At 44.3% G+C, this 19069-nt stretch overlaps 1 protein-coding gene across 2 annotated transcripts in view; it reads left to right on the top strand.

Annotated features, from left to right (window-relative positions):
- The first annotated feature begins 1025 nt into the window (after positions 1 to 1025).
- JAG2 (jagged canonical Notch ligand 2) overlaps positions 1026 to 19069 on the top strand; it is a 68540-nt gene continuing 50496 nt past the window's right edge. Inside the window, exons 1-2 of one of the 2 annotated variants that reach the window (XM_050974815.1) lie at positions 1026 to 1370; positions 1675 to 1998. In XM_050974815.1, coding sequence (XP_050830772.1) covers positions 1026 to 1370; positions 1675 to 1998 — 669 coding nt within the window. The remainder of the gene's footprint in view (positions 1371 to 1674; positions 1999 to 19069) is intronic. The other variant, XM_050974816.1, reaches the window with a different exon arrangement.

Below are 19069 nucleotides of genomic sequence, written 5' to 3'. Positions count from 1 at the left end.
GGCTGAGGGTTCACACACCCTTTGTGCCTCTCCATGAGGGTGGGTGCGCACACCCCATGCACCATGCCACAGCCATATGTGGTTCTACACAGCTGTGGGTGCGTGCACCCCACACACTCCTCTGGGGCCGTGGGTGTCGCCAGCCCCAGTACTCCTCCAGAACCACGGGTGGGTGTGTCCACCCCATACACTCCTCCACAGCTGTGGCTACACACAACGCGCACGTTCTTTGACTAGCATGGATGATCCCATGCTCTGTTCTCCTCCATGGCTTCATCTGCACATACCGTTCACCTACATGACTGGAGGGACAGCCAACCATTGCCGTCGTCCGTGACTGAGTGCACACTGTTCCCCCACAGCTGTAGGGGATCCCCGCTGAGTACTCCTCCACAGCTGTAGGTGATCCCCCCTGAGTACTCCTCCACAGCTGTAGGTGATCCCCCCTGAGTACTCCTCCACAGCTGTAGGTGATCCCCCCTGAGTACTCCTCCACAGCTGTAGGTGATCTCTGCTTGAGCACTCCTTTAGACATGTCGGTGATCCCACCCTGAGCACTCCTCCACAGCTGTAGGCAATTCCCCCAAGCACTCCTGCACAGGAATGCCAATTCCTGAATTATTGGGGTACTTCCACCCCAACCATTCCCCGGCTGTGTGTGCCTTTCCATGCCTGTCTGCACACTCCCTAGACAGTTCCACACGAGCGTGGGCGCACACATCGCCCACTCCCCATTAAGCAGAGGTGCACCCACCCTGCGCTTCCTCTACGCATCCCGTGGCTATTCCTCCAACACCGTGAGCTGGGTGTGCACCACCCACCCGCGCTCCTCCGCGCCTGCGGGTGTCCCGCACCTCTCATCCCCCTCCACCACCTGGCGGACCCCGCTGCGGTCAGTGCAGGGCGGAGCGAGAGCCGCCCGCCGCCCTTTAAGAGCCGCGGCGGGAGCGGCGCTGGCCCCACCCGCCGGCCGCGGGGCCGGGCCGTCCCCCTCATTAATATGAAGGCGGCGGCCGCGGCGGCGAATGGGTAATGAAGCTGTCACTCCGGCACCTACTTGTTGGGTGTCCGCGGAGCCGAGGCGCACAGAGGGCGAGCGGAGCCCGCGGGAGGGGAGCGGCGGCGGAGCGCTCCGGGCGGCCCCGCCGGCAGCCCATGCCCTGCGCCCCCCGGCGCGCTGCGGGCGGCTCCCCCACCGCCCATGCCGCGAGCGGCCGCCGGTCCGTGGCCGGTGGGCTCGGCGGGCTCCTCTGAGGCGGCGGCGCGGAGCAGCAGTGGGAGCAGGAGGCATGCGGGGCGCCGGCTGGCCGAGCCGGGTCCCCCGCGCCGCCGCGCTCGGCCTGGCGCTGCTCCTCGCCTCCTGCGTGCAGGTAGGGACGGGGCGCGGGGGGCTGCGCTCCGGCCACGGGGCGCCGCGCTCCGGCCACGGGGCGCCGCGGCTGCCTTCTCCCTGCTTCCTTTGCACCTTGCTTGTTTCTTATTTGTATTTATGTCTGTAGTGCTCTGTACGCATACGTATATATACGTACACATATGTATATTGCCGCGGCGGGGTTAAATCTGCAGCCGGCGAAAGTTGTCGTGGGGAGCCGGGGACCCGCAGCACCGCGTTGCTGGTGCTGCCTCCGGCCGCGGTAGTAACGAGGCTGTCTCCCCTTCGGTTTTTATTTTTAGGTGTCCCGGTCCACGGGCTATTTCGAGCTGCAGCTTAACTCGGTGCGGAATGTAAACGGCGAGTTGTTCAATGGGGAATGCTGCGATGGCATGAAAAGCCCCGAGAACCTGGACTGCTCCCGGGACGAGTGCGACACTTACGTGAAAGTCTGCCTCAAGGAATATCAGGCCAAGATCACCCCGGTCGGACCCTGCAACTACGGATTCGGATCTACCCCCGTTCTCGGTGGAAATATTTTCTATTTGAACAGCAACAAATACTCCCACCAAGGCAGAACTCCCGAGACGGGCAGGATTGTTATTCCCTTCCAGTTTGCGTGGCCGGTAGGTTCTTAATCGTGCTCTCGTTATCAGCCTTTTTTTGTGTGGCGTTCCCCCCGCGTCCGCTCCCGTCAGTGCCGCTCCCGCTCCCCCGTTATTGAGCGGGGCCAGCTGCCGGGGCGCTGCCTTGGGCGCGGCCGCCGCTTCCCGGGGCTGCGGGGCACGGCCGGCGGCGCGGGGAGCGGGGGCGGCTGCACGGCGGGGGCTACCGCGGGTGGTGGGTGCTGCGGGAGCTCCGGGCTGGCTGCGGAAGGAGCCGCGTCCGGTGGTGGCCGGGCCCGGAGAGGCTGAAATCAGGAAAATCACAATAACGGGGAGAAGCCTCCCGTCCCCGCCCGCGCAGCGGAGCCCGACGGCGCGGCCGCGGCTGGCTGGGCTCGGCGCGGGGCTGCCCCGGCAGGGGGCGCTGGCGGCGGGCGCAGCGCGCGGGTCGGGGCGCGTGCCGCGGCGGGGGCGGGGCGGGGCGCGCGCCGGGGGGTCCCGGCACCTGCGCGGGGCGGAGCCCTCGCACCCGGGCCGGGCCCGCGGCCCCGGCACCGCCCGCAGCGCCCGCTCCGAGACCGCCTCGACCCCGGGCACCGCCGGCTGGCCTGCCGGGGGTCGGTGTGCCCGCCTGTGCGGGACCCCGCGGCTGCCCCCGCTCCCCCCTGCCTTCCGCCCCGCGGCTCGGGGCTTTCAGCGTTTCGCCCCCGCAGTGCGCTGTCCCCTCAGGCCCCGCCGCCTTGTGCGCCCACGCAGAACGGTGCGGGTTGGAAAGGACCTTAGGGACCGAACGGTGCGGGTCGGAAGGGACTTCAGGGACCATCTGGTTCCAGCCCCGCTGCCGTGCGCAGGGACAGCTTCTGCTAGCCCGGGTTGTTCAAAGCCCCCGTCCAGCCTGCCTTTGAACTCTCCCAGGGATGGGGCATCAGCAGGAGCTGCAGGCAGTGCTAGTGTTGTCCTTGGAGCCTGGATGCGTCCTTCTGCACTTGGGGCTGCCGGGTGCGGCCAGTGCCCGGCGCTGGGGAGCGGCCGGAGGGAGGGAGGGAAGGCTGGGCTCCCTGCCCGGCTGCAGGCAGGTAGGATCCTGCAGGGAGTTTCACAGCTGTTGCCCTCAGCCCTTCCAAGTGGGCCACGGGGTGGAAGCTGGCAAGTTGCGAGGTGCTGAGGAATGGGGATGGTGCAGTGCCCCGCTCGGTGGGGAGATGCGTATCAGAAGCCTGGGTACCTGCGGATTGCGTTTGCCCCTGGTGACTAACAGATGAAATGGTCCTTGCTGACCTCTCAGACTGTAGCTGGCAGGATCTCAGTTACTTGGAGAATGCCTGCTAGGAATGGTTCGGGACAAAAATGCTTCTTTGTGTTTCAAGCTGAAGGAAGACAGTCTACATAAATCATTTCACTTTCTGTGCTACCAGGGACCCTCCAACCTCTGATGCTCGGGCCCCGCAAATTTAGGACTGACTGAGTTTCCTGCAGTTAAATGATTAAAAATAAAAAAAGGCACAACTGAGAAATTTTTCCATGCAGAGGCACTTAAGTTCTACTTGCTAGGCTGGGGTGTTTTGATGGTCTTTGTTGGTCCTGTGCCCTCTTGAACTTGGAAATGTTCCTGTTAATGGGTATAGTCGATACCATAAACCCAGGGTATTTAGAACTGTGTTCTTAAGTTATAAGATCAAAGAGAAAATTAAGATTCTTTCTCCTCTTTATTGGCTGTTTAATACAAGACTTGATGAAATTGTAAACTCTTCAGTAGGAGATTTCAGTAACGTTAGCACCTCAAGCTTTGTATGTTATCTGCATGAGGAAGTAAAGGTAATTTAACTCACGCTTTTATTTTGCCAGTTTCTAGTATTGCTACTTGAAACACAAGGAGAGTTTGATAATCCTTGCACTGCAGGTCCCTAAGCCCAGCCTTCTTTGAATTTTTCTCTGTTGGAATAAGCGCATTCTTACCTTGCAGCTGCCGGATATTGTTCTGTGCTCACCCAGTCCTAAGTAAGGCCTGTTTGACCTGCCTCTTGCAGGTGAATTAACACAGTGTCCCCAGCCCACACTGCCCTGTCTGCTGCTGTTTCTTGTACAGTTGGCTCCAGCATTTTGAGGGAATTAAAATACTCAGGGTATTTCTTTTTTCCACCATTTTTTCCCTGCAGCTGTTGCAGAGTGGGCTGTAATTTATTTAAACAGTGCCACTGCAGTCTAGTGGGTGGTTAGCTGATTTTTGGACGGTTTACTGAATACTCTCCCAGCCCACCCTGGGTTCTAAAAATAAGCCGTGAAGCAGTTTTACTTACAACAGTCTGTGGATACACCTATGAAAAGAAGTCTCTCCTGTATGCTGTAGTTAGATCTTGAACTCTGTGTTCAGTCTGTTGATGGGGAACCTGGCATCTTTGCCAGAGCTGTGCATAAGCTGTGTAGGCTTTGCAAGGAGAGGCTTAATTGTACTGCTAGTTTATCATGAGGGGTTTTTGAAGTAGATTGAGTTCCTGGGTTAGGTTTCAACTCCCTGGGGTAATTTCTAAATTACTCTCAAATAATATTCTTTTTCTAGTCAAGTTTGCAGTGAGAAACAGCAATATGGACATAGTATTTTCCTATGACTTTTATTTTTCCTGTACAACAGTAATGAAGTTACTGTTTCTTTAATAAGATGGGAAGGAGCAAGAGTAAAAAGTATTGGAAATTGTGTCCTTCACTTATGAAACAAATTTGCTTTGGTGTTGGCAGTGAGAAGAGGATTTATTTTAGTGTAGTTCTAGCTTGAATTTTTAAGCTTCACGTTAAGGAAAACCAACATGAGTACATGCAGAGTTTTTGGTGAACCTCACCTGAGTGGTAACTCCCTTGCTTAGGCACTAATGCAGTAATGTATAAATTGCTCAGGGTGGGAGGGAGTTTCTTAAAGTTTGTGTGATACTAGAGTGTCCTAAGCTAGCAGTAGCTGTAAAGCAAGTAATTTCTTGAAAAGTGATTTGTTTTGTTTTACTGATTTTTTTTTTCCTTTTAAATTTTATGAGGTAAAATTTTTCAGTTTGGACAACTGTCTCTTCTGTAAAGCTGCAGTGCCAGAGTTCAGCGACTTCCAGTGTTTGAAACAGTGTCAGTTATCCAGCTTATTCCTATTTCCTGTCTTTTTTTTTTTAATATCGTTAGTCTGATCTCTGATTTGCAAGAGGGAGCTTGGGATACTGCCAGAAAGTTCTTAAAATTGCTACCTTGGGATACATCATCCACAGAAATCTGGCAGTGGGAGAGGCTGAGGAACAGCTAGAACAATACAGCTGTCTTCTTCACCCACCTACCTCACATTTTTTTCTTTGCCTCCTGCTGTAAAACTTGAAGCTTAATGCTTGTTTGAGATTGTTAACAAACAAATGATGCAATTAAAATTTATGTGCAACTTTAAAACAAAGAAGACAGAAGAATTCAAGTAGCTTTGAAGTTGGTTCTGATCAGTTACAGTTTAGGCTTGTTACTCTTGAGCATTTTTTTTTCCCTAGCACAGAGCTGTTTGTTCAGACACTGAAGCTTCACAAATACCTGGCACATTAATATTTATTAGTAGCCATTGGCAGAATTTTAGATTTGGGGTTAATTGAAGGTTGCATCTGAAGATGGTGTTTTAAAGTTGGTTGTTCTGTGGGATGGGTTATGTGGAACCATTTCTTATGCTCCTTTGCAAGATGCCATGAAATGGAGTTGTGTGTGGTTTCTCCCTCCACCCTGTTCTTTCCCTCAGGGAATTCAGAGTTTTTCCTGTACCGTAAATGTTGGTATGGCATCCATGACTTCAGTTAATTAGTCATATAGAGGAATTGTCCTGACTAGTTGAGGATGCTGAAATCATGTATTACAGTATGCATCATTGGCTCCTCTCAGCCCCTCTGTTTTTGAGATCCTGCTGTGACTGATAGCACACCCATGGGTACTGTATACTCTGAACTCCCCAGGTGAACTTCAGTGTTCAGGGTTTTGGAGATAAGCAGAAACAAGCATTTTCACATCTCCTTTTCCTTGGTGTTTTGCTGGGACTCTGTAACCAATCTGAAGGAGATGTGGTAGAGGTTCAGGTGGCCCTTGCAAATTGCTTGGATAAAGGGTGCTTTCCCTGCTAGGATGAGGCAACGAATTGATTTTTTATTTTTTTAGGCACTATCTTAGTGTTTTTTCCTATTTAGGGTGTGACTGTAGCACCACTCTCTAACTTTCTGAAGTAATATTAACTCTCAGGTATATAAAAAATAATTTTAATGTCCAGGCTGTGAGTTTCATCTGTGTGCAGTCCATGTGCGGGTCTCATGCAAATCCTGGAGGGATTCAGTCTTGATCTAAAACATACACAGGAGTGTGAACCATCAAATATGTAAAGCTGTTGAGAGGGTAGCTTGGCGGTAAATGTTAAATTTCTTAGAAAGCAACCTGCCCCTTCCTTGCCAAAACCTGAGCAGGAATACTTGACCTTGGAGCTTTTATTGCTTAATGGGTACAGCATTCTGCCTGGCACTTTCTCATGTTGTCTGGTTAACTGTCGGACTCTGCATCAAGCTCTCCCAGTGCTTTTAATTTGAGAGATGAAGGTGGTTAGGGCCCTGGAAGACATCTAGCCTTCAAGTTCATTATCTGTGCTCCTTGGTGCCTCTAGGGAACTAGATAGCCTGGCTGTAGGAAATGCTATTGTCTATTTTTGTTTGGCTGGTAGACCCACAGTTGGTCTACCTCCTGTCTCAACACAGCCATCAGTGCTCTCTGATCAGGATCTTGAGGCTTTGTAATGAAAATATCCTGGATTAGATTACTCTCTGCTCCCTGATAGAGTAAACATGCATCCTGTCATCTTGGGTGACAGCCCATCGGGACAGATATGCTTAAATTAGGCAGGTTAAAGTTAGGCCATTTAGCACTGGAAAAACTTGTGCATGGCTGTACCAGAGGAACAGTAGGTATATTTTTTCTTATGAAAAAGATTGCAATCAGGAGAGACACACAGCAGGCTTTACCTGTAATTAGTTGTTCTTTGCTCCATTGAAACTCCTTCTTAAGGAAACTGCTTGCAAAAGCACAGTTCCAAGCAAGACCTGAGGGCAGGGAATAAGAAGTGAGAGCAAAACCTTATGCCAAATGTAAGAATCACCTGATTGTGATGGGCTCTGATGTATATGCATCACACCTTGTTAACTCAGGAAATCAGGATGGAAAAAATAATCTACTTGATAGCTGTTTATTGATGATCTACATAAATGTTTAATGTCTTATTTACCAGTAGCCTTTTCTTCCCCAGGTGGAAGGCTCTGCTTTAACTTTCCCTCCCCAAACTTGGTGCATGGCTCTGTCTGGCGGGCTTGTCAGCAGACTCTGGGACTCCTGTGGAACTGCCATGCTAAAATATTTCATATTTTGCCAAAACACCTGAAGTCCTTGTGCTCATAAAGCCTCCCCCTGCTTGTTGCAAATCATGAACAAATACACTGTGAATCAGAAAATATGGATCCATGTTTCCCTGCTTTTGGGGAGGTAGATAATGGAATTTATATGCTTTCACCTGCTCAGTACTGCATTTGCCGTGAAGCCTTTTTGATCAGAAACAAAAGGTTGAGGAAATGGTTTATTATAAAAATTATATCCCTTTGGTCTCAAGTGACACAAATGCAAAAGGTAGTTTTCAGGTTTTGTTTTGCTCTTTCTTAAAAGAAGATAATGGGATGATCTTTTAGAGAGTGACTTCAGCAATGCTGGGAAGTGACAACTCCAGTTGATTTCAATAGCAGCTGCAGGTGTCACCTCTAAAAAAGAACCAAGGCCTTAATGGTGACCACTTCAGAACCACTCTTTGAAAAAGGGATTTATTATTGGCATGCTGTGTGTGCCAGCAACTATTTGCAGCTTGCCCAGAATAGAAAGTCTAAAGACTTAAGTTTCATGTAACTATAGGAAATCTGTCTCCTAATTTTAAGCAGAAGTGCTCTTTGCACTCCTAATCTTTCATGCATTCATGTCACTAAATCTAGAATTTCTTATGTCTTTGAAATAAATATGCCTCAAAGGACAGTGTTTTGCTAACTATTTAAACTTTATACCTTGAAGTTCGGGGGTTTTTTGAATGTCACAGAGATGGTCAGATAGTAAAGAACACTTCTATTTATACTCCTTGAAAGTTTCCTTAAATAAACATGTGCTTATTTATTGGAAACACTGAGGCTGAAGTCAAAACTTGCAGACAAAGTCCCTCACCTCCCGGCCACTGACAGTGTGCACCTCTTGTCAGCTTTCTAATCTTTATTCCAGAAGGTGCTCCAGCCAGCCTATCTGTGAAATGCTACACTCCTAGCCACACAGCTGGTGTGGGCATTAAATCTTTGACTGAAAATGGAATAGGTATTAAAGTAGTCAGGATTACTCTTACACAAGAGGATGTGAGGAAGTAGCAGAGCATGTTTGATTCGCTGCAGTGCAGTAGAGGCTTTGTGTCTGGGCTGTTTAAAGACATACCAAATGCTGTTTTCTCAGTTAAAAAAAATCTGCGTAGGAAAGATTTGCTGGAGACATGACCACTTGTAGCTTTAATCTTTAAACAGTCAGGTTTATCTTGAGTGTAGTTGGGGTGAAATTGTAATTGGTTTGTGTTACATCAGACTTGTGATATTTGGCCTAATTAGACTGTGTTCCCACTGTATTTTAGGTGGCTTGAGTGATCTGGAAGGCTCAAGTGTGAGTGTAGATGTTGAGGGGCTTTTGTGTGGCAGAAGCTGCCTTCTGTGTTTGAGGCTACTGCTTGTATTTCTTGTGCAAATGCAGCTTGCTTTAGGAACTATTATAGTTTCACTGTTTTTCAGTACAAAAGCTGAAAAAAATTAAGCTTTTGTCAAACAATTAATAATGTGGAACAACTACATTTTCTGGATTTAGAAAACGCCTGAAATGGTCTTGTGAACTTTTAGTATATTTGTTAATAAGTAATTTTGTCACAGAGCTTTTCTTGTAGGAAAGGAGATTAGAGACAGATGTGTAAGGTAAATAATGATTTTGGTTTTTAACTTTGAAAATTACTTTTGTCCCCTGTGGGCCAGCTCTGTTGAGTAATGTCTTTGAGTCACTTCATGTAGGTGAGATGAGTGGAATTCATCTTTTTTTGTGTAGTCTGGCTCCTTCACTTGTTTTTCCTCTAGGTGTTGCTTTGTGTTGGCTCTGAAGTACATGCTATGAGTGTACTTTAAAACTACCCTAAGTTACTAAAGCAGCTATGATCACATTGTATACTTAGTCATCTGCAGGAGCTTTAGGTTACTGTGTGCCAGAAAGCTTCCCTCCCTGCTCTTCTGAAAACAGGCCCAGTGTTTTGTCAACTCTGTGTGGGTCCTGCTTGTGTTGCCTGCTCTGTTTCAGAGCTGCTCAACCTGAAGAGGAAACATCATCAGAAAGTGACCCTACCCTGCCTTTTCTGCCAGCACACCCATTTGCTTTCCCTTGTTCCTCTGCAGTTCTAGCTGCAGTAATTCTCTGATCTGGAAGGAGCTTGAGAGCATCAGTTGGGAAGGAGAGAGGCTGCTTCAAGGAGTGAGGAGTAAGGGTATACTGGCATTGCTTCTCACTCCTTGATGCTTATCCATTTGCTTACCTGATGGAGAGCTGCTGCAGTTCCTTGGCAGTAATTCCACCATCCCTTCCCTCTCCTGCGCTGTGCTAAACCTCTGATGGGCTTTTTGCTAGAAATCTGCTCTGGCTTTGGTCAGTGGGTGTCTAAAACGGGTCAATCTCCGGTCAGAGCTGACTGCTGGCAGTCGTGTGCTGTGTCCATTCAGTGCTTTGGAGCTGTTCACAGGAGCAGGAGGTGGAGGTGTAGCCTGACCACCCCACCCTGGCCCTGCTCCCAGGGCTGGGGAATGAACCAGTGTGGGTAGGTGAGAGTGCCTCTGCCTGTTCATGTTAGACACCACCGACCTCCTGCCTCCCGTGGGGTGGCGGGGCACCCTTGGAGCTGCTCCTTCCCCTCTGTGCACCTGAGATCTGTTGGGAGGGACAGAGCTGAGGAGAATGCTGTGATGGCTCTGGTGTAGATCACCTCGAGTCAGGGAAGGGTGGCCATCCCTGATGTAACCACTCTTTTGGTGCCTTTGCTTACTGTACAGGAAAAAATACTCTGTATAAATGATTGAGTGCTCTCTTCAGCAGTCTGTCATGTGCCCATTGATACTGCAGACAAGCAGTGATGCTAGACTAGGACTGAACAGATGAGTTTATTTTTTGATTACTCCAATGCTTTTGCTTTTTTAAATTTTTTTTCTGGTCTGATGGCCAGACTCTGCTTGAAGATAGTTAATTTTAGAAGTCCAGGGTGTGCAGCATAGTAGACACATTTCAGCATCACCAAAGACTTAAATACTGTTGAGATCTGAGAGAAATGCTTGCTATTTACCTGAAATGTCACTACCACTGCTTTTGCTATTAACCATTATTCCTCTTATATTTGAATGATTTACAGTTATAAAATGTTGTTTAAGAGTTGAGCTATACATTATGCTCTTTTGTTAAACCATTCCCAAGGGTTTTCTTCATGGTTGTAACTAGCCTTTAATTTGTATATAAAGGAGAAAAATTAAATATTTATTTTATTATTACTCTTTCAGATGCTAAATGTAAAGTGTGAAAAAGCATATTTAACATAAGGATCTTCTGATAACAAGAACTCTGAATCATGTAGTAAGCCTGGATTTTATCTGTGGTTGCAATGACTGTTTGCTCCTCAGTAGAAAGCTACATTAGATGGAAGGGGCAAGGCATTTCAAGGCTAAATGACAATCTTAGTCTTGCTTGATTAGAGCTTGCAGAGGTTGCTAAGAAACAGCCTTATAGTCCTTGAGCAACCAATTATATGCCCCTAGGACAGATGCACAGGTGCTCATTCTCTGAAGTTGGTTTTTTTTTTTTTTGGTTGGGTTTAAATTTTTAAATCTGAGATAAGGCTGGAGTATTAGTACACAAACTGCAATCTGTTTATATCCTGCTTTGGGCTTGAAAGTCCTGATTATATATATCTTGCTCCTAGCAGGATGTTTTCTGTTGGGCTTTTAGTATGTTACAATTTGATTATTATAACATTTATTGTTACAGTGCTTCTTCTAGTTCCACATAGTCCACTGTGTCTCTAGTCTCTCCAGTAGTTTCTAGTACTGTGAACATACCATCTTAAATAACTTTAAGCATAACATTCAAACTGGATAAATTTTACATTTTCAGACTCTTAGTGAATCTTGAAACTGATGCAGTATCCTATGGTAGGTAGAAAAATATCCTTACCCCTTCATGGAACTTGGAGAGAATTATTGTATGAGCTAACAGTTAAATAAAGCATCAAATAGGGTTCTTTCCTTTTTGCTTCTTTTTCTTTTTCCTGAATATGTATGATGCTGTTTATAGCATTGCAAAGTTCAACAGTCTACTTTGCAAAGAGAGAATCTACACTTTTAATGTAATAGGTCCTGGATTCCAGCTGGAGAACTTAAGATCTAATTAGGGAACTTGTTCATACTTGGAAGACTTGATTGACATATGCTTTAAGCAGTAAGTTGAGAAATATTTAAATAGCTTAATTATTGATCTTCAGTTAATCTACTGAAGTAGAAGCTTTTTAGGGTGCAATTTTTGGTACTATTTAGTGTTCTTTCTAGTGGCTGAGGACAATTTTAACAGCACTTGTCTGGTAACCTGTGCTACTGCTTAATAGTTTTAGTTACTGTTCCTCGTTTTCTTTTTTTTTTAATAGTGGTGATTTTGATAGCTCTGACTCTCTTATGGTACAATAACATGATTTTCTTTGTATCACAGCATGGAATTTCTACTGTAACTGGGTACATGTAATCAGCAAAGTCTAAAAGTCAGACCATGCTTACTTAGACTGTTAAGGGCAGGTATATCCATCTGCTGCCCCTCAGTAGTGACTGCTTTTGCACACCACAATGACCTGATAGCACCCCTGTGTTGGTTATAAACTGTTGTTTAAATCATATGTTTATATATAGGCCCAGAATATTTTAGTGTTGTATTTGGCTGTTGGGTACCTTTGTTGAACAGTATTTTTCCATGATTCATCCACACATATTGGTGCTTTCTCCTATCAGAAAGTGAGGAAGGGAAGGAAGTAGGGAAAATGAAGTGTTTGGACTTGCACAGATGTGTAAGGTGTTGGCTGACAGATATTTAGTGCTCCTGCAGTGCCTTCTGATGTTTGCTGTTGAGCTGTGATAACTTCAGAGTAGTGGAGAGACTACCAAGCTATAAACCACACATCTCTTGTTCTGGAAGAGGTGAAGGTAAAGTGGTTGCCCAAACCCAGCTGGTGGCAATTCTTCAGAGGTGAATTTCCAGAATTCAGATTCCCTTTATCTAACACTGTGTGTCCTGGACTTGACCTGAGTGCTGTCAGAATGTTAATTGTCACAAGGTTCAGGCAGAAGTACAAACTGTTGTGTATCACCAGAGCTTCTCAAGCTGCTCATATCTACTCCCAGATCACTGCAAATGTAAGGTAAACAAAATAAGCTTTGGCTGACAGGAAAGATAGTCTTGGCTTGTGGCAGCTTGCTACCAGTGATAATTTGTTTGTCCCTAAGCCATTAGGATGGATTTTAAAGATTTGGTATTCTGTGAATCTTCAGCCAGGAAATCTGGAGAAAGTTGGAACAGCAGGGAGTCAGTGGCAAGTGAAGTGATGTAACTGTAAAGTAGTCACTGGGACATATTTTTGATTTATGGCTCCAGCTTTGGACTTACAAAATTACTCTGGCTTTTTTTAATGTTGGCCTGCTTTCCATGGCTTTGTTGTGTTCTCTATCGATACTCATGCTTATGAGGAAAGCTATAACATTGTTACCCACCAGAGGAGTAACTGGGGGTCAGCAGTAAAATAAAAATGAAATAAATTTGAAGACTTGCTGACATAATCTCCCTTTCATAGCTTCTAGATCCATGTTATTGGGAGGAGAAGGAGAAAAAGTAGAGAAGTGTTCTGAATTTACATGCTTAAATTTTCAGGGCCTGTGCTTACTTTCAAAGGCTGCTTCATGTATTTTTCTACCATTGTTATGAAGCTTTCCTTCCAAAGGTGTTCCCGTTTGTAGTTTTTCTCTGATTTGTAATAACATAAAGCTATATCAGATCCCCTCCAGTTTACATGAATCCAGAAGAGATGACTGGATATTGAAGTTGTGATGATGCTTTGTTACAGTGAGATTAATCATGTCTTGGTTGTTGTATATTGAAATAGCTTGGCATGGTGGGCTACATATGCTATTTTATGCTGTGTTTCTTTGCTGCTGTAAGCAATTAATTTTTAATAGTAATTGAGTCCAGTGTAGTGGTTGGTGCTGCAAATGTGATAAAGATTTACTGTAGCCACAAAACACTGCTCATAAGGTTCAGTCCTGCTGCTGGGATATGATTGAAGCATTTGTTTCAGGAATGTGTTTATAAACTTAGTTTTTTCACAGCTAAACTCCAGCTCTGCCATGTATATTTAACTGTGTGCATAATCCCTGTTTAATCCTTTATTCAAGTTCCTTGTGTGCTGATCTACATGAAAGAACTTGCACCCACTCTTAGAGTGGTGACTCTTATTTTTCTGCTCAACTTATTCCTGTAAGTTTAGAGAACTAAAATAAGATGTTTTATTTCTGATTGCTTCCCTGCCAGCCTCTTCAGCTCAGTTTTCAACTTCTACACATGCTAGTGTTTTGCTGGGGGCTGAAATCAAGGACAGCTTAGGTGTGTTGTCCCTTTTTTTTTTTTTTGCATTAATGACACTTCTGTTACTAGCCATGAGCCTGTCTACACTCTGTTTGATAAGTTTCTTGTGGAAATGTGAAGTTCAATTTGACTGAAGCAGATGTGTGACTCAATGTAGCAATAAAACAGAGACAAACAAACACAATATTTGTCTTTCTTATTGTTGAGAAGGCCTGTGGTGATACCTGTGCTCAGAACCAAAGCCAAGGGAGGAAAAGAATGGATTTTGTTTAGAGTTGCCTGGGGGTTTGAGCCATCACCTGCTGCCATCATTGTGGCCAGTGGAGTGTGTTTGGTGTCCCCTTCCAGCTGTGGCTGCTGCTGCCTGAGGAGATCTAGAGGTGACTCAGTTGGGTAGGACTGATGAGGGAATTGAGGAGGACTTAGAAAAACAGTGCTATAATCTCTGCTCCCTTGGGAGCAGTGCTTAAGTGTGGGCCTCTCCTCTTCCAAAGGCAAGGCATCTAGAGCTCATTAGCTGGAATTGGTTTTGTGGACATTTGCTTTTTTAAAAATGAAGGGAAAGATTGCAGTGCTATCAGCAGCTAACATTATTTAAAAGAGTTAAGATTAAAACATTACTCTGTCTTCCAGGGGTCTTTGCATACATAGAACTTGGGGGCATATCTGGTTTTTTTATATATTTGCTTACCTTCTTAGTATGCATATTTCCAATACAAAAGAGTGCATGCAGGTGTTCTTGTTTAGAACAATAATTAAAGTATGTTATTACATAGTTAGTTTAATTCCCTCTTGACTTCAAGTTGAAATTATAATGATGCATGGCTTCAAGTGCCCAGAGGACACTAATATCCATGCCACATGGAGTGCAGAGGGGAGGGGAAGAGCAGTATTAATTACTAGTTCATCTTTGAATTCTAAATATTAGCATAAAACAAGTCTTGCACTAACCGTTAATGGGTCTTCATGGTTGTTACATACACTTCAAAAGAGACAATCTAGCTATGCTTTCATTAATGCAACAAGAAAGTGTGTGTATAATGGGCTTAATTTATCTTGGACTTCTTCCAAAACTTTAGGAAAAGAATAAGACCTGGATACTTGGTTAATATCAAGTTTGTCTGAAACAGTTCAAAGGTGGTAGCAAGGCTGAAAGCTTCCTCTTAAATCTAATAGGGTGATGTTCAGATGGTCCCAAGTGTCTGCTTGGTACTTGTACACGTCTCGTTATCTAAAAGTCTTTTTTCTCTGTTCCCTAATTTCATCAATACTTTCTTTTGTTCTTTTCTATTGGATTAACTGGGTGGATTTCTGGCAACTCCCAGTGCCAGCTCCAGCTGTGGTGGAAAGGACTGGAGCTTATGAGCTGTGAAGTCACAAAAGTATCTTAAGATGTAGCTGGATTACTTTCTGTAACATAATGATTGGACAAAATGTGTGTTGATAATTAATCCTATGATCCTCTATCTAAACCAGTGGATTCTGATTTTTATTTTCTTTTTTTGTCTGCTAAAACTGGATACTAGCAAAGAAACATCTACTGGAATTGCTACTCTGATCTTGTATGTAATTTCTGATTTAATTTCATTTCTAATCTCAAAAATCAATACCTTGTGTTCTCCCTGAAAAGGATGGAAGGCTGTTATTTAAGGTTCAAATGTGTTTTCAGGATTGATGCACATGGGGTTAATTTCATTGTCCTTCATGCTGCTTTTACTTTAGAACGCTCAAAAAAAAAATGCAACTGGGAGGTGTTAACTAGGTTCTCCTGGTTGAGAGGCAAAATACAAACTGTGATATTTGACAGGCTACTAGGCTGTTGTCTCTTCCTTTTATATGGTTGTAGTGTTCCATACCAAGTCCTATTGCTCTGGTTGATAGCTGTTATACTTAAAATAGTGTTGGTAATTGGCTGGCTTCTCTACTACTTAATTTCTTCTAAGGTACAGAAGAATATCTTGCTAATGCTGTTTTATATTCCAGTATACTTTTTAGAAACCTCACTGGGACAGGCACAGTAACACCCATATCAAAGGATACCCAAATATTTGTTAATTTTTAATCAGACTACACAAAGGCTTAGTGTATATAGATAACTTGGGTAAATTAGCAGAGGGGAGCTGTGCCTATAGGAGGAATGACTAATGATTCTTATATAGCTTTTGTATTCTGTGCTCATCATTAGCTCTTATCAACTACTTGAAACAAAGCAAAGGGATGAGCAGGGTGGTTTAAGACTGTTTTCAGGTGGATTTTACCTTGTGTACATGTCATTCTTCTCTATGGTGTTGATTTTTCTTTCACAGTGGCCATGTATAAACAGAGCATTGCTGTGTTGAGGCTGCTGGGACAAGCTCTCCTTTTTTGAGGCTGTTTTCCACATGTCTAAAGTTTTTTATGGGATGCTAGGCTTCTGACCAGCAGATCTGAGGATCAGCTCCAAGATGCTTTTGCTATGTTTTTTGTTGGAGATTGGAATAGAATTGATGAGTTAGGCTTCCTTTACCAGGGAGAAAAGCAGTTTCACAGAGCTTTCAAAGGCTATTGAGTTTCTGCTAGTCATTTCTCAGGACTTGGAGACCTGCAGTAGGTCTTATGAGCTTACTGACAAAAACTTTAACGGCATTTTTTTCCTTACTTGGGAGTGTGAAAAAGTTCAAATGAAAAACATTACCAGCAATTGGTTTACCTGTATATAAGTATGACTCCAGGAGACCTGTGATGTCTTAATACCTGCTTCTCTGCTCCTGTTTATTTTGGTCTAAAATACGTTTCCTTAGGTCACTAAGGATTCTGATCTCTGCTCAAATTCCAAATCTGTGTTGTCTGAGGCCTGGGTTGAGCCTGCTGCAACTGTCAGGCACACAAATATTGAGGCCCACCCAAATGGCTGAAAGGATGTCTCTACTGTTTCCATTTATCGGGAGTACTACAGAGGTCCATACAGAGTACCTAGAAGCTTCTTTTGGAAATCTAGCTAATTAATCTGGTTTGCTTTGAAAAGACTGGTTCCTTCAGTAGTTTACGGGAGCTTGTGTAATGTAATGACAAGGATTCCATGTGTGATTTTAAGTTGTGTTTTATAGAGAGTAGTGTTGCATTTGAGGTGGTTCAGTCAAGTAAGGGAAGTTCTGTAGCAAGTCTGTCAGTGTTTTTTACTTTTTATTCCCTTTCATCTTTTAAGTCCTAACAATTTTTAGCTGTTATTTCCAGACTGTCACAGATGCTCTTGCCTTCACAGCTTCTGTGCCAGTCATGCTAAACTAATCTTTGCCTTTGCTTTTCTATTTGTCCTCTAATTATCCCTGGAAAATAAAGATGCTGTTTTATTCCTAAGGCTGGTTCCTGAGTGGCTGAGAGGCCCAGCTTTCAATGGGGGATGTATTTCTTGCTTGCTCTTCAGCTGGTATGGAATAACGTGTGGCTGGTGTAACACTTGGCTCAGTGACACACGTAGATGGTGCAGAATCACTTTCTTAGTGGAGGAAGGTTAATTAGGAATAGCACTAGCTTTCATCTGTGCCACATGGAAGCCAGTAGGGGTTGGTTTTGGCTAGTGTAAATAGAATAGCTAAAGTTTGGAGAGGAATTGTGAAATTATTTCAGCTATTTTTCTCTGTAAACCTTGGTTTACCAGTCTTCTCCAAAACAACTAGTGTTTTTTTCTTATAGTTAAACCAGGATTCTTGTCACAAATGCGCTGATGAATTTTTGTGTGAAAAATTGCAATGAAATCATTAAGCTTTATTTTCACTTGACACTTGTCAATCTTCTTTTAGTGAAGTAAGTTCTTGCTGTATTTGAGCATTTCTTTTGTCTTGCCTTGAATGACAGTATGTTCTGCTTTGTGTCACCTGACTTAATCACTATTAAAAAGCTGTCTGGATTACCTTTTCCTCAGGGGAAGTTTCAGAAGCCTACAGTCCTCTAAACCTTTATTCTAAATTATGAGATCTCCCAGTTAGTAGATTTATCTCAGCTTGTCTTTTTTATCTGAATAGCATTTGTTGCATTCACTGCAACAGGTCCCTGACTGAATAGCATGCATGGGTTGGTGATTTCTGCATTTGTTGTATTTTATGTGACATTTCAGTGTTGCAGAAAGGAGAATCTTGATTAGATTTTTCAATTATGTCTTCTCCTGTCATGGTTTTCAAATAGAAGTTCCAAGATAAAATTATAAATTTGATTTAGAATTGTGTTTTGCTTCTCCTGGCTTCCTTTTCTCCCTCAAACACTGCTTGGTCACAATTTTTATTATCCTGGGATGGATGGTAATGGCTCAGTCAGTTGTGCAAGGTTCCACAGTGTAATTGTTTTATTAATTTTAGCACTGTCTTATTTTAATGTCAGCCATCCAAAAAAGTGAAATATTTGCTTCTGAACCATGTCTGTGCTGGAACTGGAGTTTAGGGAATGTAAACAAATGTTCATAAGAGGTTAAGGGCAAGAATATAGAAAATTGCTTGTTATTGTCCCTAGCTTTGTTTTTAACATGAGAGCTTCCAGAAGTATTTGTGGTTGGTCTCTCTGAAGTATTTGTGCCAGTTTGCCCTTGGACCCACAAAAAATCTTAAAACCACTTTTCCCTTGGGTCACCTGTGTAACATTTTGCCAAGTTTTGCCTAAAATGCCATCTTCTCTGACTTCATTGCTTCTGGCCATGACTCCTGTTAGCTTCCTTTCTTATCTTTTAGCTCTTGCCAAGACCATGGAAATAGATGATCTACTCCTGACCCCTCCCCAGGGCCTGCTGAAGCATTTAGGCTTTGGTCACATACTCCTGTTGTGTCTTTTCCAGGCTGAGGGGTTTTGGCCAATTCTTTCATTTCTCTCATGGAAATAACTTGATTCTTTGTTACTTCTTCATGCATGTCTCTGGACCTTTGATTTCTACAGTCCCTCTCCTGGAAGATTTTTGTTTTTCTCTAACTTCTTTTCCTATCGAGGGTGCTCTTTTTAACAGACTTCTAAATATTAAGTAGTCAAGACATGGAAAGAGTGGGAGGCAGATCTCTTACTGTGATCAAAGAACTTGTGTTGAGTTTGTGAAGGGAACTTGCTTAGCTGGGAGAAGCTGCATGGCTTTGGTGGATTGAAGGAGTAGCTGGTTATGGTTATCAAAAGATCTATTTAGTGAAACCTTGCTTATCAGTACACATTTACATAGAAGAGCAAGGTCACAGGTGTCATTAACCCTGGGTTGTGATGGGCTCTATGAAAATTAGTTTACATTCAACAAAGCTGGAAGTTAAAATGAGATTTGCAATGCTGTACTCCTACTACAACAGAATTCAACAAAGAATTCTGAAGAATACCATGGAAAGAGATAAGAATAAGTTTTTTGAAG

Source organism: Serinus canaria, chromosome 5, assembly GCF_022539315.1.
Source record: "Serinus canaria isolate serCan28SL12 chromosome 5, serCan2020, whole genome shotgun sequence".
NCBI classification, from domain to species: Eukaryota; Metazoa; Chordata; class Aves; order Passeriformes; family Fringillidae; genus Serinus; species Serinus canaria.
This window is presented reverse-complemented; position numbering and strand designations above follow the sequence as displayed.